Source organism: Bison bison, unplaced genomic scaffold (genome assembly GCF_000754665.1).
Source record: "Bison bison bison isolate TAMUID 2011002044 unplaced genomic scaffold, Bison_UMD1.0 scf7180017864480, whole genome shotgun sequence".
Taxonomy (NCBI): Eukaryota; Metazoa; Chordata; class Mammalia; order Artiodactyla; family Bovidae; genus Bison; species Bison bison.
The window spans coordinates 3,107,543-3,130,500 of record NW_011495040.1 but is presented as its reverse complement, the minus strand read 5'-3'; the positions used below and the strand labels follow the sequence as shown (position 1 = coordinate 3,130,500).

The following is a 22,958-nucleotide window of genomic DNA, read 5'->3' as shown; positions in this document are numbered from 1 at the left end:
CATCTAAGGGCCATCCTGAAGGAATAACACAAGGTGCCGATCCCTGGTTTGCCTATCTTGGAATTTATCCAGGGTGGAAGAGCATCAAGTATTGTTTGAAAAAATGTTATGGGTTTTTTTTTTGTTTTGATTTTAATGTGCAGTCACCTGGGGCAAAATTTTTCAGCTGAAACGTACAAGAGACTGCTCAGAACCTGGGAGGAAAAGCCAGGGAGACGTTTTTTGTTGTTGGTTGTTTTTTTTTTTTATATTAGTGCATTCAACAACAACTGGGTATACTGGGGAATTTAGAAAGCCAGGATAGGAATTATGCTCAGAAAAGACCTGAAAAGACCCCTAGGTCTAGGCTTGGTGCATTCAGAAAGTGAAGGTTGAGTTAGAACCATAAATGGTCTGGCTAAGTGGTAAAGAGTATCGAAGCACACAGCCAATCCATAGAAGACCCGAACAGGTATTTTTGTTTGTTTTTTAAGTTTCTGGCATTCAAGGAGATCTCTGTTAAAATACTGGCTGAACACAGCTAAGCCTTCAGAAACTCAGAACAGAAAATCCTGGGGAAGTGAAAGATTCTGATTTTCAGTATTATTCAGGAATATTTAAATGTCCAGTTTTGAACAATAAAATTATAATGCATACAAAGAAATTTGGAAGTATGGCTCATTCAAAGGAAAAAAAAAATTTACACAAACCATCCCCGAGGAAGCCCAGACATCACACTAGACAAAGACTTTAAACCAACTGTCTCAGGTATGCTCAAGCAGTAAAGAAAACCAGGAAAATAATATATGAACAAAATGAGAATATCAATAGAGAAATTATAAAAAGGAACCACATAGAAATTCTGGAGCTGAAAAGCACAATAACATGAAAAAATACACTAAAGGGGTTCAGCATATTTGAGGAAGCAGAAGAAAAGTAAACTTGAATATAAAAAAACTGAAATAATCCAGTCTGAGAAGCAGAAAGAAAAATGAAGTGCACACAGCTCAAGGGATTTGTGGGAGACCATCAACTCACCAACATGTGCGTTATAGGAGAACCAGAAGGATAAGAGAGAGAGGAGCAAAAAGAATATTTGAAGAAATGATGACTTAAAACCTCCCATATCTGAATTAATCTGTACATGCAAATAGCTCAACAAATTCCAAGTAAGACAAAAATCAAAGGGATCCACACTAAAACATTATAGTCCAGTTGTTGAACAATACAGACAGAATCGTAAAAGCAGCAGAAGAGAAGCAACTCCTCACATACTAGAGATCTTCAATAAGATTAACAGCCACTTTCTCATTGGATACCAGGGAAGCCAGAAACAGTGGAGTGACATATTTAACAAACGGAAAGCAAAAATTGTCAATGAAGAGTATCATAAAAAGCAAACTTTAAGAATGAAGGAGGAAATAAGATATGCCCTGCTTTAAAACATAAAAAGCTAAAGGGGTTCATTACTAGTAGAACTGCCCTACATGAAATGCTAAAGAAAGTCTTTCTGGCTGTAATGAAGACACTAGATAGTAACTTAAAGCCATAAGCAAAAAAATAACACCAGTAAAGGAAACTACATTGGTAAAAGCCAGTACTGTACTTTTGGGTTTGTAACTCCTCTTTTTTCTTATAAAGGTTAAAAGCAGATGCATACAAATATACATTCATGTTAAGGGACACACAATGTATAAAATCTGTGTCAAAACAATATAAAGAGGGAGTGACTGAGATGTAAAAGAGTAGAGATTTTGTATACTATTGAAACAAAATTGATATTATTCAAACTTGGTCATTGTAACTTTAAGATGTTAATTATAATCACTAAGGTAACTACTGAGATTAAAAGAAAAGGAAAGAAAATTTAAACTAAATGTGAAAAAAGGCAATAATGGAAAAACTAAACAAAAAATATATACAAAAACAAACAGGTAAACAGCTAAGTCCTTCCTTATTAGTAATATAAATGGATTAAAAGGAGATCAGTCCTGGGTGTTCATTGGAAGGACTGATGCTGAAGCTGAAACTCCAATACTTTGGCCACCTGATGCGAAGAGTTGACTCATTGGAAAAGACCTTGATGCTGGGAGGGATTGGGGGCAGGAGGAGAAGGGGACAACAGAGGATAAGATGGCGGGATGGCATCATCGACTCTATGGACATGAGTCTGAGTGAACTCCGGGAGTTGGTGATGGACAGGGAGGCCTGGAGTGCTGCGATTCATGGGGTCGCAAAGAGTCGGACACGACTGACTGAACTGAACTGAACTGAACTGAAACCCCAATTAAAAGGCAAGAGATTGGAAGAACAAATAACATAATCCATCTATATGCTGATTCATTTTAGGTACTGTACAAAGATACAAAATATTGAAAGTAAAAAGATGGGAAAAGATATCGCATAGGAATAGTAATTGAAAAAGAAGTAGGATGTCTATGTTTATCAGATGGGCTTCCCTTGTGGCTCAGCTGGTAAAGAATCTGCTTGCAATATGGGAGACCTGGGTTGGGAAGATCCTCGGGAGAAAGGAAAGGCTATCTACTCCAGTATTCTGGCCTGGAGAAGTCCATGGACTGTATAGTCCATGGAGTTGCAAAGAGTTGGACATGACTGAGCAACTTTCACTTTCATGTTTATCAGATAAAATAGATTTTAAGTTTAAAAAGATTACAAGATACAAAGGAGAACCTTAAATATTGACAAAAAGGTCAATCTGTCAAGAGGATATAACAATTACATGTGCACCTAATAATAGAGCCCCAAGATACATGAAGCAAAGATTGCCAGAAATGAAGAGAGCAATAGACAATTCTGCAATAGTAGAACTTTCAATAATGAACAGAACATCCAAGGATAAAATCAATAAGGAAACAGAAGAACTGAAAACACTATGTACCAATTTGATATATACAGAATACTATACCCCAAAACAGCAGAATACACATTGTTCTCAAATGGAATATTCTCCAGGAAAAACCCATATGTAAGGCCACAAAACAAGTCTCAAGAAATTTTAAATTATACTAAATTTAAACTGAAATTATACTAAATATCTTTTCTGACAACAAAAGATGAAACTAGAAATCAGTAACAGAGGGAAACTAGAAAACTCACCAATAAGTGAAAATGAAAATCAAAAAATTAAAAGAACTACTACTTGATCCAGTGCTTATATTTCTGGGTATTTATCTGAAGAAAAGGGAAACACTAATGCAACAATATATGCACGCCCAAGTTCACTGCAGCATTATTTACAATAATCAAGATATAGAAACAACCAAAAAAGAAAAAGGTCACAAAAAAGACAAGGACACTTCCTTTTGCTATTTTTATTCAACATGGAACTAGAAGTTCTAGCCAGAGCAATTAGGCAAGAAAAAGAATTTAAAGGCACCCAGATTGAAAAGGAAGATGTAAAATTGTCCCTATTCATAGATGACACGATCTTATATGTAGAAAACTCAAGATTACACACACACACACACACACACACACACACACACTGTTAGATACAAATCTGGCAAATCATAGTTTAGCCTTACCTACCTTGAATGTGCTCAGAACACATTAAACCAGAGTTAAGCAAAATCATCTAACCTAAGCCTATTTTATAATAAAGTATTGAAGGCTGAGCACTGAAGAATTGATGCTTTTGAACTGTGGTGCTGGAGAAGACTCTTGAGAGTCCACTGGACAGCAAGGAGATCAAACCAGTCAATCCTAAAGGAAATCAATCCTGAATATTTGTTGGAAGGACTGATGTTGAACCTGAAGCTCCAATAGTTTGTTCACTTAATGTGACAGCCAACTCACTGGAAAAAGACCCTGATGCTAGGAAAAATTGAGGGCAGGAGGAGAAGGGACGACAGAGGGTGAGATAGTTGGATGGCATCATTGACTCAATGGACATGAGTTTGAGCAAACTCTGCGAGAGAGTGAAGGACAGGGAAGCCCGGCATGCTGCAGTCCATGGGGTTGCAAAGAGTAGGACACAACTGAGCAACTGAACAACAATTGAATCTTATGTAACTAATTGAACACTGTACTGAAAGTGAAAAGCAGAATGGCTGTATGGGTAACACCGTTAGTGCTCACAGCTGAAAGCACACTGGGTCTGAAGAATGTTCAAAGCATCAAACTAAAATTAATTGCTGGATGATGATGCTACAGGGTCATCAGTCTTTCCATGAGGCTTGAGAATAGCTGGAAGGAGGAACTGGGGTACAGACCCTTGGTTTAGCAGATACAGTGTTCTTCAGGAAGATAACTAGCTTTGCAGTTTTTCTTCTCTATGGCAAGCAAGAGCTTCCTGAACCTACCTGCCAGGTCTTGCCAATCTCTTATAATTAACAACCATTTCTAACATCTGTACACCACTGGTGATAGTAGCAAACACCTCTGCTAAGTTTCTTTGCTGTGAACTTTTTTGGCATCTCAGATAGAACTGTTCTTCCTCACCTCAACTTCTTTCTCCAGTTCAATCAGCTCTTCAGTGGAAGGCTCTTCAGCCTCAATGCCAATGGTACTGCAAGTTTTCTTATTATGGTGATAATGGGAAGTGTATTCTTACTCAGATTTCTGAATGCTCTAGGGTTTCTTAAATGGTACATTAGGAAAGACTTTAATTTGAACCCTGCAACATTTCCACCCAAAAACTTAAATGGTCTCTGAATGCCTTGAATACAGGCATTGTATTGAACTCTTGAATGTATGTATGTCCTGACATACAGTTCTCGAATAAGCTTGTTTCATCAATATTAACTTTTTCTTCTGGCAATTTTTAAAAAAACATTTATTTGGCTGCAAGGGGTCAGTTGCAGCCATGGGATGTTCACTGCGTCACTCAGGATCTTTTGTTGCAGCACAAGGACTCTCTAGTTGTGTGTGGACTCAGTAGTTGTGGTCTGTGGACTTAGTTGCTCCGTGAGATGTGGGATAAGTTCCCCAACCAGGGATTGAACCTGCGTCCCTGGCATTGCAATGTGGATTCTGAACTGCTGGACCACCAGGGAAGTCTCTCTGGTGAGTACTTCTCACCCACAATTGTCCTATATAGCTCTTCCTTCAAATCATCAGCACCTTTTAGCATCAGTGCTGCGTCACTGCTGAATTTCACACTATGAAAATCATGATGCCCTTTGAAGCTCTGAAACCTAGCACAAGTTGCTATAAACAGGTATAAAGAGTGAATCGAAAAGCCTTCTTACCTTAGCCTAGGGCATCGTTGGCTAAGTGGTATAGCACGTGACAATTTTTCAGTATCATCATTAGACCAGCTCTTTTGTGATGACAGTGTGTTTAATTGATGCTATTCACTGCATCAGATTCACTTCTTAACCTTTAAAATAGTTGAGATCATCAATGGAAATTCCTAACTCATGTGCAGTGACCATTACTGACTGGCTTGCTGCCTTTGTGCTGGGCAATTATCCTGAGTTTTATCTCAAGAGTAATTGCCTTCTTCTTTTTCCCACTAGAAGCAGCAGATGCAGATGGGCATTTTGTAGACATCACAGGATGCAAAAACACAAACCAAGGTACATTTTAAAAAACGCCAGCAACACAGTACACTGAAGAGTATTGGTTGTTTACCCTTGAGGTCATATGGCTGACAGGGAGCTGTCAACATCCATTTCTAATGAAAGCTCTCAAAAGTGAATGTAGAGGGAATGTACCTGAATATATATCGTGTCATATATTACAAGGCCAGAGCTAACATAAAACATACAAAAAATATAAATCATAAAATCTGAAGTTTTAGATGTTGAAAAAATTGAAATCTATAGTTAAAATCTTTCAACTGCATGTTTTGCACTGATGAAATGCTTCTACTACACATTTTAGAAATATTACTATAAATACATTTAAATTTGTAAATTCCTATCAAAGCACTGTTGTAAACTGAACTCATTTTTGAAGGTTGTATTTTTATTATTGTTTCAACTATCTAATTTCTTTCTGATTTCTTCTTGGTCATTCATTTACTTGGAAGTATGTTGCTTAATTTTTCAACATTTGAGGATTTTGTAGTTATTTCCATAGTCATCATAGAACATATTATTTTTTAATATTTAGTTGGCTGTGCCAGGTCTTAGTTGCAACATGTAGGATCTTCAGTTGCAGCTTGCAAACTCTTACTGTGGCCTGGGGGATCCAGGTACCTGACCAGGGATCAAACCCAGGCCCCCTGCCTTGGGAGTGCAGAGTCTTAACCACTAGACCACCAGGGAAGTCCCTATCCCCCACTTTTTGAAAGTCTGCTTTACACTATTTCACATTTATGAAATACCTATGTTAGTACCTGTTTTTGCTAATGGAAAGAAATCTGAAGAGGATTTTTTGTTTTTACAAAAAAAAAAAAAGGCAAAACGTGAAAACAGCATTCAGCGTTTTGTTTTGCAACAAGCTGGAACAGTGGCAGCATACATGCTGAGCCATGAAAGTGGCATTGCCATGCTCCTTTACACAAAACTACACTCGGCGTCAGGGCGCCACAGCTATGAACTGTGTCTGTGGCACCTGTGCCTGATGTCGACTTTGTGTGTCCGTTAGCAAGATGTGTCCTAAGGTACCTGCTTCTACGCGTGTGAAAGGTTTCACAGGAAACCTCTTTTCAAACAGTGGGGGAAACCTGTACTTAGAAAAGGCATACTTGTTCCTTCTACCTTTTTCATCAACTGAAAATAAGAATGTCATTTTCTCATTCGACTCCACAGGTTTTTCCTACTTGGAGTTAATTTTTATTTTGGTTTAAAGATACATAAAAAAACTGATGATTTTAATCATTTTTAAGTGTACAATTCAGTGGTAGTAAGGACATTCACAATGTTGTACAACCATCACCACCATTCATCCCCAGAATTTTTTCATCATCCCAAACAGAAACTGTGTCCATTAAACAGTAACTTCCACTTCCGCTTCCTCTCAGCCCCAGCACCCATCACCGTACTTCCTGCTCTATTCTAGGAGTATGACTGTTCCTCATTATAAGAGGATCATATAGTATCTCGTTCTGTGTGTCTGCCGTTATCTCACTTAGCATATTTTCAAGACTCGTCCATGTTGTAGCAGGTGTCAGAATTTCTTTCAAGACTGAAAAATATTCCACTGTATATAAATGCCTCTTTGCTTATCTGTTCATCTGTTCGGTTGTCTCCACTTTTGGCTCTTGTGAATAATGCTGCTGTGAACATGAGTGTACCAGTATCTGCTTGAATCCTTGCTTTTGATTCTTTTGAGTTTAAACATAGGAGTGGAGTTGCTGGATCATACGTTAATTCTATGTTTAAGAGGAACTTTATCCAGATTTACGAAAATACTGTGAAAATTGCTTAAGGTTATCCAGGAATTTACAACTTCCCTTGTACACCATTTTTTCTTGCATAATGATGTGGGTTTTCTTTCCTGAGAAATTCTGGCTGTTATCTGAAAATGTCAGTAATGAACAAGGAAAATAATTTTTAGGGGTCTAGACTTAACCCATCCCTCACCAATCTCTTGATTCTCTGACTTATTGTCAAACCTGTACTTTTCTGTGTCTGCTAAGTAAATATTTCTCTATAGTTCCCTGTTACTCAACCCTGAACTGTATCTTTTTACCAATCTTTTAGTTTGTAAAAGATCTTTTTTCTGCTTAACTCATGTGCTGAATTTCTAATTTTAATGTCTCATTTCTGTATTCAGCTTCTTTCCCAATCTGGTCATTTATGGCAACCTCATTCTTTTATCATATCCCCATACACCCATTTCTTCACGCATACTAAATGTTTCAGAATATAAAGTACTGGATCATTCCAGAATTTACAAACATTGCAGGTTTAATATAGCAGTTTGCAGGTTTGCATTGACTCTTGCTCATGGGAGCTTTCAATTTTTTTTATTTGTGGGCATCTGATTATAAGTAATAAGTCCTTGGAATTATCTTTGGGATTCCTTTGAGGTCTGGCTTGATGGTGATTTCTTCAGTAGAGAATTCAACTTTTCATCTTCTTTTGGCTATTGGGGATTTCTAATCAACAGTGCCAATTCTAGATCCAAAACTGTATAAAGGAGCTTCTGGTAAGACGTTCCCAAGGAAGATGTTTCCCACTAATAGATATTTCCATTTATTCTTTTCAGAAAACTTTATGTTTTTGAAAGTTCATCCATTAAAGATTTTGGCTTGAGGTGGGTTGGCATTAGGTATGCATCTTTGACTTACCACTCTGAGCTCACAGGTAAAAACCCAGGCTCCAGGCCTTGTCTATGTTACTTGATTTCAATTTAATCATTTTAGTACAGCTAGAGCTGTTTACGAAAATCAACAAGGTATAGAAAACTGGCTTCTTTATGAATTTCCTTTCTTCATAGAGATGATTATTTTTGATACTACAGTTTTAAAACTTCTAATAATTTCATTTTCTTTTGTGAACTCTTGAATTATAAAGGGTCAGAAGAGAGACAAAGTGTTTTGACCTCTTAACTTTTTAGAATCATTTAGCTAGTCACCATTTGGTTTTTTGGTTAATTTTCATTTCTAAAGGTAGTTAATCAGTGGTGTTTCTTTACAAAAATGTGACAGGAGTTTCCACTTGGCTGGGGAGGAACTTGTTTCCATGTGAGCACTGTAATACCCATTCAGAAATCACTATAACATCGAATTTCTGTGCTTTTAGGATGACTGCCTGGTGTAAACTCTTACACCCATTAATACTGATGAAATGTGTGTTGACTCTGCAACCAGAGAATAATGCCAATAAACTGAGTCAAAACATTATATGAATACTTTAATGCAAAATGCTTAACACTTAAAATTAGCAAAGCTTCAATTTAAATTAAAACTCCATTTAACTAAAGCTGGTTAACCCCAAGAATTGTACAGTAGTTGACTTCTGCTATATAATGCCAGTCCTAATGCAATACAGTATAAGAACTGCATTGTTGGTGGTCGCTTCCTCCACTGTTCTTCTGAACCCTAAGGGCTGGGAGAGAGGGTACTCAGACAGACACAACAAAACACAACCCAAATCAACTGTGTGGTGGTTCCTAAGAGTTATAATCCATTTGATTAAACTGTCCAACCACACAGCTGGGGAGTAACTGCAGATGTTGTTCCAAAACTGAGAGGGGGTTCTGTCTTTACAGGTGGGTAGAAGCTCTGCACTAGGTGAGAAGTCACAGTTTTAAAGGATGCATGTTCTGTAAATAGTTACTACATATACACATTTAGTGTCTGTAAACACTAGAAATATACATTAGACAGAGTACCCCCTTACCAGGTGGGTACAGTTTAAAAAAGAAGATGAGGTAACATGAGTCTCAAAGTCCACAGGAATCCTGCCTGAAGAGTTTGAACAGCTGCCAGTAATTCACTTCCAATGTGCAGGGGTAAGGTGCCTCTGGGACCCTCAGGGTTTGCCAAAACTGGATTCACTGGCTTTCAGCATAGCAACCGCATCTTTTACTGCATGGTAGATAACATTCTTCACCTGATCGAAATGAGAGAAAATATGGTCAAGTTTAGCATTAAATCTAAAATCTGTCCACTGAGAATAAACTTTCCCCCTACCAATTTCATTACCATGCTCTTGGAACTTAAGACTAAAATTCAATATGAAATGTTAATAATACTTGAAAGGCCCCTGGGATCCTTGGAGGCTTTTATACACATTTTAAACCCATGCCTCCTTTGAAGAAATGAAAAGCTCATTCTCCCCCTTCCACAGGCTTTGATCCTATGTGGCCCTGCCCTCATTGACTGCAGAGAGAAGCAACTCCCAGGGTACAGCTCTCTTTTTCAGGGTTTATATATGTCCCTAGTTTTCTAAATGAAATCACATATTTTAGATCATTCACTACTGCAAGCCTCTGAACCAAAGTGAGATTCCCTTCTGGTTTATTCCTCCTTTGCCTAAGTAGGTAGTAGAACCAGCCAGTTCATCAACTCATTGTTACCTAGTGTGATATGGCCAAGTTCATGGACTATTTTTTTTGTTGACAGGAAATAAGGATTTATTGGTGGGCATGAGTAAGGAAGGGACAGCACTAAGGCTCTCCTGAGTGCAGGGCCCGCCATTTGTCCAGGGGCCCAAGATTAAGGATGTATTTGACTCCACAGTGATCTGGGATGAGCTGCTTTTCTGCAACCATGTTTTTAAATTCATCCACATTAAACTTAGTAAATCCCCACTTCTTAAGAGATGTGGATGGATCTTCTGGTGGCCAGGGAATTTGAACTTGGCCCTGTGGAGGGCTTCAATCATACGCTCCTTGTTCTACAGCTTGGTATGGATGGACATTCACTGACAAAGGGCCATGAAGTCAGAATCAGAGAATGCCCGGGATCACAGCTATTTTTACCTGTAATTTATCTTCGTGGTTTGTATGAGTCTGTGACAGATAGCGGAATTCCTGAGTAAGCCAGAAGCAGTGCTTAACATGTTCTGGAGAAACAAAATCTTCAGCCACCTTGATACAGCTATATAGGTTATGAACCTGGAAAACAAGAAGCCACATCAGTAACACAAGCCACATCAGTAGTGTATGGAGAATAAAGAATACAATAATGGTTCTTGCCTGATGTGGCGCTCCTGCTGGGATAAATACCACATCTCCAAGAAACTGCACAATAGCCCAGCCTTGAACCCCATACTCTTGATGCAAACGCTTCCTCAGTGATCGGTCTAAATACCAGCTCTGATCATGAATGGGATCGTGGTCGGCGGGGTTTTCCTGACCTTGCTCTTCTGACACCTAGAATACATTCCAAAGGTTATGAAACTGAGTTACGTGCTAGGGCTCCAGGAGGGCATTTGGCCCCTTGAACAATGTGGACGGTCAGTAAATGTCAGGCCTTCTTCAACATAAGCCCTGGCTGGCAGAAAGAGAAAATAGTACTCAAAGACAATAACTGAATGGACCAAGAGGAGACTGATAGAAAATGTGGGTTCCTTTGTCATTTCCTATAAACCAAGAAAATGTGGGTTCCTTTGTCATTTCCTATAAACCACAACTGGCAGTCTGCATTATTTTTGTAAATACTGTGTTTGGACAATGTTTTGGCCTAGACTTTTGAATGTAAATAGACTTAAGCTCCTTAAAAATAGATTTATTGCTCTGCAGTTGTTATAAACCTCTAATTCACTTAACAATTTGAGTTATGAAACAGACCCAAAGATGGCTACAGATGAAACTTGTTTATTCTAGACCAGTATTGGGCAGCACAGATTCAGGGTGACACTATCAAAGGAACAACATGGTGACCAGGAGGTCCTCTAGAGGAACCAAGTTATCCTTAGCAAAAGACATCCTGATTGAGGCAAACACTGGTTAAGGATCTAACTTGGCACAAGGCTAGGACCTTGCGTATCCATTCCTCATGAACAAATGAAGAGTACCAGCCATAAACATCTGTGTTAAAACTAGCAGCCTCAGTGGCAAACAGGTTAAAAATTGAACATGCCCATCTGTGTCTAGAACAAAGGATTCCACACAGAACCCTTGCTGAATAACCTAACTACTGGAATCTTGGGATCTTCAAAGTCCCTGTATACCTCTCCCATGACCCTTCATAAGTTGACAGCCACCAGCAGGGTGTGAGGTCTCCCTGACCTACTACCACATGAGGGTGGACAAAACCAACAGAGACCTGAGTAACTCACTTGGAACACAGCTCTCAAGTGCAAAGAAATGATACATGGATTTCTGAAGTGCTTAGGTTTTTAGGGCTGTAAAAATAGATATTATGTGATGATCAGAGGAACTACCATGAAGGTGAAGGCAGAGCACAAAACCCTCCAAATTCACTGGAACATAAAACACAGACATGAGAAACAAAACAAGTTCCCCCCCTTTCAAAGATGTGAGCCTAATCATCTAGAAACCGATGATCCTTAGAAACCAGCTTTAGCCTACCCAATCTGAGATGCACAGATTTAACATTTGAGGTTGTGATTATTTGTCAGTGACCCAGTCAGGTCTTGACATGTAGTAATTAATAATACTGCCGTTCTGCGCGTTTCTCTCTTCACATGCCACAGGGTAAGGAGCACACCTTTTTAAGAAATTCTCGTATCTTCTCTGTGTCCTTAGCAGCATATATGTGCCAGAGAGCTCCTGGCTTCTCTTTTCCTTCAATAAATCGCTTTATTGTGAGTTCATCAGAATCTCCATCTTGGATAGTTTTAAGGACTTCTGGAGCAAGAGAAGGCAAACATCAGATCACACATGTTCCAGCTCAGAGAGTAAGCCCCACTTTTTTTATGCTTAGGATCCTACCTTCTTCTTGGTCACACTGTCCTTTGGGAATTCCCACATAGACCATGACATTAGCTGCATCAGATACATCTAGGTGAAGATTTGTTGTTCCATATTTCCGATCTTCTGGAGTAATTAATCCTGCAGGCAGAAAAGCCTGAAATTTACTGAACTAGCACAGGCTGCCACAGTCTTTCCCACTCCCTGGAATGCTACTGCTAAGTCACTTCAGTCATGTCCGACTCTGTGTGACCCCAGAGACGGCAGCCCACCAGGCTCCCCCGTCCCTAGAATTCTCCAGGCAAGAACACTGGAGTGGGTTGCCATTTCCTTCTCCAATGATGAAACTGAAAAGTGAAAGTGAAGTTGCTCAGTTGTGTCCGACCCTCAGCGACCCCATGGACTGCAGCCTACCAGGCTTCTCCGTCCATGGGATTTTCCAGGCAAGAGTACTGGAGTGGGGTGCCATTGCCTTCTCCAACTCCCTGGAATACTTGGCCACAAAATTTAAAATCTACCTTTCTAAGCATGGAAGAGTAACAGAACAATATTCAATATTAAGTTATTTTATCTTTTCAACTTTGAATAAATATTAAACGTTTACGTTTGTAAGAATAAAAAAACAAGTTCTAATACTAGTTTCTGGTGCTAGGCAAAATACCTGAAAATCTGGATGAAATTTAAATAAAATATGGATAAAAGAAAAAAAGACAAAAGGGCTTTTTAAAAATAAGCCAGTATGCTGACAAGAAAAGAAAGTCAACACTAGAAAGTAGGACTTGGGAAGGTAAGTGGACCACTGAGGCTGGGATTTGCCAAAAGGATGTCTGCTCAACCAGGCGAGCTCAAGCTTTCAAGCTTTGGTTGTCACAGCCGAGGACTCTGGGGTAAGACATAAGATGGGGATTCTAACACAACACTTCCCTACCCCTGCCCCAAACAAACACAGAAAGCTAGGACCTAAAATGACTATGTACTCAGTCACACTTGGATCCCTCAACGATGGAAGAGGTTGAGCCAGGCAGAGGCTTCCTAGGCGCTATTGGTAAAGAACCCGCCTGCTGATGCTGGAGACATAGAGTCACAGGTTCAATCCCTGGGTCAGGAAGATCCCCTAGAGGACATGGCAACCCACTCCAGTATTCTTGCCTGGAGAATCCCATGGACAGAGGAGCCTGGCAGGCTATAGTCCACGGCATCACACAGAGTCAGACATGACTGAAGCACCTTAGCACACACACACGAGTCAGAGCATGAGGTCCATGCTGGTGCTCATAACCTGAGAATCTAATCTCCTCGCCCAGGAGAAAGCCTATTTGCTCAGCATTCACCTTGAGGCTCATCAAGCCTTGCGGTTACCTTGGATCCCCATCCTGACATGAGGACACTGCTTCTTGACTGGGCACAGAGCCAAGCATGGCTCAGGATGGGCAAGCCAAGGCTGTTTTCTAACCCGCCAGGCCCTGCAACTTAAGCCCTGTCTTGTTTGGAGGCCAAGGAATTTCTCTCTGGCTTGCAGGGGCCTCTGGTTTAGGAGCAGCCATATACACAGGAGCCAACACCTTATCATTTCAACCTGGGATCATGGCCCTAGGGCTTAGCTGCAGTTTCCCTTCTTTCCAGTGTGCTGAAACGCCAGCCCTAGGAGTGAGTAAAGCATTAGATATTGGACAAAATCATAGGATATATGAGATTTTCTTTAAAATAGTAAAGGAAAAAGTATGAAGAGAGGAAATAAGGAAACAACTATGGAAAAAAAGTCTGAGAGCTGTTGTAACTGGGAGACGAGTACATGGGAAGTCACTGTCCTAGACTCAGGTTTTCAGTGCATTTACTTTTCTATAGTAAAATGCAAACAAGTATAATTTGAGAAGAAAAAAGGCAGTGTGATAGGTGGCAACTGAATTAAATGAATAGGTATTAATGACAACATGGAGGAATATCCCTAAGTCTGATTCCATTCATATAAAGTTCAAAAGTAGGTTAAATACTGAAAAAACATTCTGCAGTAATACAAATATATGGTAAAATTATAAATGTAAGGAAATGATAAGCATAAATGTCAGGATGTGGGCTAACACTGGGAGCAGAAGGAAGCAGATGGAGCTGGGAGGAGTGAGGAAAGGTGAACACATCTCAGAGTGACATCAGAAGCTGCTTGCTGGTTTGGCCAGTGGAACCAAAAACAATGGTCCCAGGGAAAGGATTCCCATGAAAGAAAATCCTGAAACAAAACACACCATGGACTTTCACGCAAAGAACATAAGCAGACACAGTAGGGGCTGCTAGGTGACAGATCACTGGGGCTGGAGATTGGTTCAAGCCTGGAAATCAGGAGACTTTAGACCTAGTCCCATACCTGTTACTAGACGCCCCTTGGGTCTCCTAGTCAGGTCAATGTCCCCTCTATCATCCTCAAGTCCTGGTCCCTATTTGTAAAACTACTGGTGGTGGTGGAGCTGAAAAGAGGTTGACTTGTGATCTTTCCAAAGAGCCTTTCACTCTACTTTGTCTCCTGGAGAAGTCACTGCTCAGTCACCCAACTTTTGAAAAATGACTGCTCATTAGTGAGGTTTATCATGAAGTGGAAGATGTTTGAAAATGAACACGTTTTCATTATTTCCACCCCTAACTGGTTACTCTAAATGGGAACAATTTTGATATGAAAAGCTATTATAGAGTGGCACTGCCATCTATCAATTGGATCTAGGAGGAAAAGACCTCTATTGAGCTATTTAAACCAAATATATAGACTATTTATATTAAAAACATCTCAGGTAACCACTTCTACCTTATACAGCTTTCTAATTTCTATTAGACCTGGATAATCATGATGAAACATTACACCATTTGCTTTAGTAGAAAAGTGCTTCCATTCATGTAAATCTGTTGTAAATCCTCACTGTGAACAGAACACACCCTGCAATCCCAGCCATCCAGCTGCTTTGAAGGGCTCAGAGGAAGGCAGCACAGCTGCAGAACAGGCTGCTGCCCCATAACACAGGCAGAGCTCTCTAAACTGAGACCTGAAGAGCGAGGGGAAATGGGCATGGGCAAGGGGACTACTGCCAGCTGTGTCCTCTCCCCTAGACCACCTCCCAGCCCACCCTGGCAGAACTATCTTGGGCACCTGGACTGTGGGAACTCCCCAAAATAAAGGCCTCTCTGGGAATGTTCCCTGACCTCACTCCAGGTGGTTCCTGGCCTGACTCCACTGTAAGAACTGGGGGCTAAGGTCCAAACCCTCGCTCCCGCTCCCCCAACGGTGTCTGGAGAACATGGCAAAGATGCCAAAGAGGGTTTGCCACCCTCGAGTCTGAGACACTGGAATTGGGACTATGTGAGGAAGGAATAACAATGAAATACAAATTCAAAGAGTATGTTTAATACTAACTCAAATAACTGAACACTACCCACCAGCACAGAACACTGCATTTAAGTGCATCTGATGTTAAAACAGCTGAAATTCCAGCAGACTGACCTAAATGTCCAGCAACATTAAAACAATGAATAAACTGACCTTCATTAAATGAGGTACCATGCAACCATCAAAAATGATGATGCAATCATCATAAAAACCACTGAGCAACATGTAAAACTTTTCTTGTATAATATTAAGTATAAGAGAAAATTTTTATTAAAAAATGGCATATGCCCTACAACTGCAATTAAGAAAGGGAAATATACATACACGTGGCCAAGGGATGAAAGGAAATATGCAATAATGAAGACCACTGCTACGTTAAAGGGTAGGATTACAGACATCTTCTCTCCCTCCCCCAAAACCAATGTTACAAATATTTTAATGTGTTTTACTTCTGTAATAATCTTTTCAAGTTAACCATTTCTTTCTTACCATAAGCATTATACATCTTGGGACCCAGATCTGGCCTAACAAAGTAGTTTGGCAGCCGTGAGGCCAAGTTTAGTTTGCCGTCTCTCCTTGTGTACTCAGGCAGTGGAATGTTGGCCATCAGATCATCAAACCTAGAAGAAGAAGACAATGAATTTGCAAAATAAGCTTGCATTTCTAATCACTTATATGTGGGATCTCTATATGACACAAATGAACCTGTCTGTGGAAACAGAATCAGAGACACAGAGAGACTGGTGGTTGCCAAGGCAGAGATGGGTGGGAGACAGCTGAACTGGGAGTCTGGGATTAGCAGATACAAACTGGTAAATACAGAACTGATAAATACCAAGGTCCTTCTGTGTAGCACTGGAACTATATTTAATATCCTATGATAAACCACAATGAAAAAGAATATGAAAAAGAATGGGTGTATATATATAAACTGAATCACTTTTCTGTATAGTAGAATAACGCAACATTGTAATTCAACTATACTTCAATATAAATGAAAAAAACATTTAAGGTTAGAATTGCAGTGCTTATGAACAAAGTATTCTTTCTCTCCTACAGCACACATATATATCAAAATAATCTAGAAAAAAAAAAATCTAGAACACTGCAGACAAAAGATCTGAGCAAAAACTTCCTGATATGAAGTAACACTAAGGGATATATAATTCCTTAGTTCTGAGCATTCAAGGTTCAAGCGCAAATCAGGAAAATGGATCAAGCAATTCCACTGTCTTGTCTAAAGCAATGTCACTACATTCTACCCAACCCTAACATGCCTGATCTCACTCCTGCCTACAAATGAGTGCATGCATGCCTGAGTCAGCCTTTTCTCTGGCAGAGCACCACAGTGGAAACAAAGAGGGTTTTCATTAGTGAGCCACATTTAAAAGTCAGTAACTTCTTCATCTCACCAGGATCATTATTTCTCAAGAAAAGGACCATCTCTCCCCCTCCCATAATCGTACCTGGAGGGCATCATATCTCTAAAATCTTCTCCTGGTGGCCAGTCCTTAAGTTTCAACACCATTGGCTCTTTTTCATTTTTCAAGCGGTCTGAAAGGTAACCAGAATTATTGAATTGTTACTATTTATAACTCAGAAACAGATCAAAATCAATGGCAATTAGCACTTAATGCCTTAACAATGCAAATAAAATGTATTTGTCTTTGCAAAATCTTTATAACCTAACACATCTGGTTCAGTTCAGTTGCTCAGTCATATCCAACTCTTTGCGACCTCATGGACTGCAGCACGCCAGGCTTCCCTGTCCATCACCAACTCCCAGAGCTTGCCCAAACTCATGTCTATTGAGTTGGTGATGCCATCCACCATCTCATCCTCTGTCGTCCTCTTCTCCTGCCTTCAAGCTTTCCCAGCATCAGGGTCTTTTCTAATGAGTCGGCTCTTCACATCAGGTGGCTGAAGTACTGGAGCTTCAGCATCAGTCTTTCAATGAAAATTCAGGACTGATTTAAGATTGACTGGTTTGATCTCTTGTAGTCCAAGGGACTCTCAAGAGTCTTCTCCAACACCATCTGAACAGTTCAAAACCATCAATTCTGTGGCGCTTAGCCTTCTTTATGGTTCAATTCTCACATCCATACATGACTACTGGAAAAACCATAGCTTTGATTCTATTGACCTTTGTCAGCAAAGTATTATCTCTGCTTTTTAAGATGATGTCTAGGTTGGACATAGCTTTTCTTCCAAGGAGCAAGTGTGATAATTTCAAGGCTGCAGTCACCATCTACAGTGATTTTGAAGCCCAAGAAAATAAAGTCTGTCACTCTTTCCCTTGTTTCATCTATTTGCCATGAAGTAATGGGACCAGATGCCATGATCTTAGTTTTTTGAATGTTGAGATTTAAGCCAGCTTTTTCACTCTCCTCTTTCACCAAGAGGTCTTTTCCTTTTTTTTTTTTCCCTCCCCTTTCATCAAGAGGTTCTTTAGTTCCTCTTTACCATAAGGGTGGTGTCATCTGCGTATCTGAGGTTATTGATTTTTCTCCCAGCAACCTTGATTCCAGCTTGTGCTTCATCCAGTCCAGTGTTTCTCATGATGTACTCTGTATGTAAGTTAAATAAGCAGGATGACAATATATAGCCTTGACGTATTCCTTTGCCAATTTGGAACCAGTCTGTTGTTCCATGTCTGGTTTTAACTGTTGGTCTTGACCTGTATACAGATTTCTCACGAGGCAGAAAAGATGTTCTGATACTCCCATCTCTTTAAGAATTTTCCACAGTTTGTTGTGATCCACACAAAGGCTTTAGCGTAGTCAATGAAGTAGATGTTTTTCTGAATTTCTCTTGCTTTTTCTATGATCCAACAGCTGTTGGCAATTTGATCTCTGGTTCCTCTGCCTTTTATAAATACATTTTGAACATCTGGAAGTTCTTGGTTCATATACTGTTGAAGCCTGGCTTGGAGAATTTTGAGCATTACTTTGTTTGCGTGTGAGAGAAGTGCAATTGTGTGGTAGTTTGAGCATTCTTTGGTATTGCCTTTCTTTGGGTATGGAATGAAAACTGACCTGTTTTCCAGCCCTGTGGCCACTGCTGAGTTTTCCAAATTTGCTGGCATATTGAGTGCAGCACTTTCATAGAATCATCTTTTAGGATTTGAAATAGCTCAGCTGGAATTCCATCACCTCCACTAGCTTTGTTCATAGTGATACTTCCTAAGGCGCACTTGACTTCGCACTCCAGGATGTCTGGCTCTTGGTGAGTGATCACTCCATCGTAGTTATCCAGGTCATTAAGATCTTTTTTGTAGAGTACTTCTGTGTATTCTTGCCACCTCTTAATATTTTCTGCTTCTGTTCCATTCTGTCCTTTATTGTGCCCATCTCTGCATGAAATGTTTCTTACGTATCTCTAATTTTCTTGAAGAGATCTCCAGTCTTTCCCATTCTATTATTTTCCTCTATTTCTTTGCACTGAAGGCTTTCTTCTCTCTCCTTGCTAGTCTTTGGAACTCTGCATTCAGATGGATGTATTTTTCCTTTTTCTCCTTTGCCTTTTGCCTCTCTTCTTTTGATACACAAATATTAACTTTAACATTCACATCCTGCAAATTACCAACCATTTTATTTATTCAGTGTCAAGAAATCCATTATACCCAGCAAGGGGTAGTAAAATAAAGATCACTGAGTAATTTGTATTAAAGCCCTGTCTTCTCCGGATTCTCTTTGAGAGCCCTGTTTCAAACTGCTTCTTTGAGATCTTAGCTGCTCCCTTTTGTCCATGTTACATAGGTAGTGTTTTGATAGATCCAGTTTCCTCCTATACAGTATTCCAGAAGAAGTAAGCAGCTTCCCAAATAACAAACAGCATAACACTTTAACAATCAAAGGTCACAGATGTCTAGAAACCCCAGTTTTCTGAGGCCAGCATGAAATAGAAATGACTTATTTTGCTCAGAGAGACTGAAACAACCTGATGTTCTGTCCAGAGACAGTGGGCCCACTCCTCCCACCCTCCAACTACCCTCCCCCACCACCCCATCTTCTGGATGATACATAGAGGGTTTAGTCAGACTATTTTCCTGTAATAGACAATTAACCATTCCAGGTCATGTCAAGGAACTAAGAACCTCTAATTGAAAAAGATATGCTGAAATTACAATTTATAGCCATGACTCATTATGATTAACAGCAACGATAACTATTATTTCACACCTCTTACTGTGTTCTAGCCTCTGCTGAGTGTTTTAAATCCATTTAGTTCTTACAACTCAATCCAATATCCCAGTGACTTCTGGCACTACATAATATTCCTACTTTTGGATGAGGAAATTGACTGAGGTCAATTGACTGAAAGATGACTGAGGTCATCCAGCTATTAAGCAGTAAGAACTGAAACTGGAACCCAGGTTTGACTTCAAACCCTATGTTCTTGAGGACTAATGTTTATATACAAGTGTTTCATGGTCAAACAAGTACTGTCCCATAATCTAACTTAAATAGGTGCACAACAAACACAGGAAAATACAGGATACAGTGTTTGCTCAGAACATCAGTGACATTTCAGTGTGGGTGGTGTGCTGGGGTCTGGCCAGAAGAATGATCAATATGGAAAAGGCAGGCTGCCATGGACTTTGGGCTGCCTTAACCATCTGCAGGCATGAGTAAGTGTGAGCCCTAGAAAAATGAAATAAGCGAGTTCACATACACAGCAAGTACATATCAAGAGTCAGGATCTGAACCCAGGCCTAAATGGAATGCACACTGTGGTATGTGTGCCTCTATATCCTCTTTTGCCGACAAAGATCCCTCCAGTCAAAGCTATGGTTTCTCAAGTAGTCATATAGGAATGTGAGAGTTGGACCATAAAGAAAGTTGAGCATCAAAGAATTGATGCTTTTGAATTGTGGTGTTGGGAGAAGACTCTTGAGAGTCCCTTGGACTGCAAGATCAAACCAGTCAATCTTAAAGGAAACCAACCTTGAATATTCACTGGAAAGACTGATACTGAAGTTCCAATACTTTGGCCACCTGATGTGAAGAGACAACTCACTGGAAAAGACCGTGATACTGGGAAAGACTGAGGGCAGGAGGAGAAGGGGTCAACAGAGGATGAGACGGTTGGACAGCATCATTGACTCAATGGACATGAGTTTGAGAAAACTCAGGGAAGACAGTAGAGGACAGAGGGGCCTGGCATGCTGCAGTCCATGGGGTCACAAAAGTCGGACAGGACTGAGCAACTGAATGACAACAAGATCCCCTTTCAAAGGACCTGCTGCCCTCACAGCTTTGAGGTCAGCCTCAGGTGCAGAGAGCTGCCCTGCCAGGTCTTGCCCTTCCCATGGCCTGAGGGAGGTGAGGGGATACAGGCCCTGACTCTTCCTCACTTCAGCCCAGTCTGAGACCACGAGGGGCGACGCTTGCTCCAGAGCTCCCTGTCAGGTGTGCCACGGCTTCACTAACTACACTGCACCTGCCTCCTCTTTCATTTCATAGACTTTGATTTCCAGGTAAACATCTGACATCTGAAACTCCACCTTAAGCTTCATGTGTAGAAACCTCCATTACACTCCACTTAAAGTCAGCTATACCTGGTTATAAAGTTTGTTCAAAGTGTGGGCCATAACCTGTAAATGTGAGTAACAGACAAAAAGGAAGCAAGAAATTACAAGGTAAAGGTATACCTTAAAAGAATGAGAAATGAGCAAACCTGAATTGAGAGTCTACAGATGAACTGGCCAAACCCTCTCGAGGGGGCAGGAGCCTGACGACAGGTGCTGGGGCTCACAGGGCGCTTGTAAACACGTTACTGACTGGCCAGTCACATAAAGCACCCAGCCTCAGCACCAGACACACGGCCCCCTGACCAAGTAAGGAGGCAGTAACCAGGCTCAGCTGTGTGGAAAAGGACTCAATTCTCTGGCACTTTCAGCTCGGCTTGTCTTGTTAAACATACTGACAATCTTCTTGTTAAATAGCAAAGCTACATAAAACCACCACCCTGGAGGCACAAGCCCTGGCTCTGTGTTCCCCGTCCCCCGCCATTGGGCACATGTCTGTCACAGGACAGACACGGAGTCACCTGAAGAAGAGGTGACTAAAATCTCACTCTCAAAGAACTACCAAGAGAATCTGCCTCTGTTCAAATGCACAGAATTTGAAAAAAGAAAGGGAGGAGGAGGTAAGATAGGAATTTTAAACTCCAGACTCACAGAAAATACTGCTGCTCCCACTGAAGGACAGTCGGCTCCTGCTGCTCCTGTGCCCACCCCCAACCCCACTTCACACCCTCAGCCCCTTAAAGGGTCTGTAATACGTACTCGGAACATCTTCAAAGCCATCCCAGAAGTCTCCTACTGTTGCTCCTGTGATGATTTCATTGGTTCTGCAGTTAACGAGGTCAACTTCCTGGTTTCCAAACTCCCTCCTGAAGGACTCCGGTTTCCAGAGTTCAGTGTTCAGCTTGTGGTGCACCCCTGACACCATCACTGGCTAGGAGAGGAGAATGAAGACTTCGGTTTGAACTCCCCCAGCCCTGTCCCCTCTCCCAAGGCCGTCCCTCCTCAAACAGCTGCTGATTTTTTTCTCTGAGGCTGGTCCTTAGGTTCAGCTCCCAAAATGACATCATAGTCCTGTGTTCGTACAGCATTTCGTGTCTTTGCTTACCTGCTACACACACCCCTTGCTCTCAAATTAACTAGCAAGCTTTGAAAAGGAAGGATTATACCTTCTGACTCAGATCCCACGACTCACAGAACAGCAACGCCATGGCTCAGGGCCAGGGACGTGCAGGAGAGACAAAGGCAGCGAGAATGCCCTGTCCGAGGCGGGTGTTGCCACTGGGCTGCAGCTTCTTGTTAATCAGCCAGGAACATGACCCTGAGATCGCCCAGTCTTTTGGTTACCCAAGATAGGCCAGAAATCCTCATTTTCATGTGAAATAGCCTGACTAAAACATTAGCAACAAATTCAACTTTTAAAAACCATTATATGGAGATTCCTTAAAAAACTGGGAATAGAACTGCCTTATGATTCAGTAATCCCACTGCTGGGCATACACACTGAGGAAACCAGAATTGAAAGAGACACAGGTACCCCAATGTTCATCGCAGCACTGTTTATAATAGCCAGGACATGGAAGCAACCTAGATGTCCATCATCAGATGAATGGATATGAAAGCTGTGGTACATATACACAATGGAGTATTACTCAGCCATTAAAAAGAATGCATTTGAGTCAGTTCTAATGAGGTGGATGAAACTGGAGCCTATTATACAGAGTGAAGTGAGCCAGAAAGAAAAACACCAATATAGTATACTAACGCATATATATGGAATTTAGAAAGATGGTAACAATAACCCTGTATACGAGACAGCAAAAGAGACACTGATGTATAGAACCTTGA

At 40.6% G+C, this 22,958-nt stretch overlaps 1 protein-coding gene across 5 annotated transcripts in view; it reads right to left on the bottom strand.

Moving 5' to 3' along the window:
- Positions 1-8,734: 8,734 nt before the first annotated feature.
- KDM3A (lysine (K)-specific demethylase 3A) overlaps positions 8,735-22,958 on the bottom strand; it is a 56,689-nt gene continuing 42,465 nt past the window's right edge. For all 5 annotated transcript variants that reach the window (XM_010862222.1, XM_010862225.1, XM_010862223.1 and 2 more), the window contains exons 19-26: positions 21,873-22,044; positions 17,050-17,137; positions 16,073-16,203; positions 12,238-12,357; positions 12,014-12,153; positions 10,537-10,713; positions 10,321-10,455; positions 8,735-9,449 (exon numbers count right to left, since the gene is read on the bottom strand). In XM_010862222.1, the coding sequence (XP_010860524.1) occupies positions 9,369-9,449; positions 10,321-10,455; positions 10,537-10,713; positions 12,014-12,153; positions 12,238-12,357; positions 16,073-16,203; positions 17,050-17,137; positions 21,873-22,044 (1,044 nt within the window). In that variant the 3' untranslated portion in view covers positions 8,735-9,368. The remainder of the gene's footprint in view (positions 9,450-10,320; positions 10,456-10,536; positions 10,714-12,013; positions 12,154-12,237; positions 12,358-16,072; positions 16,204-17,049; positions 17,138-21,872; positions 22,045-22,958) is intronic.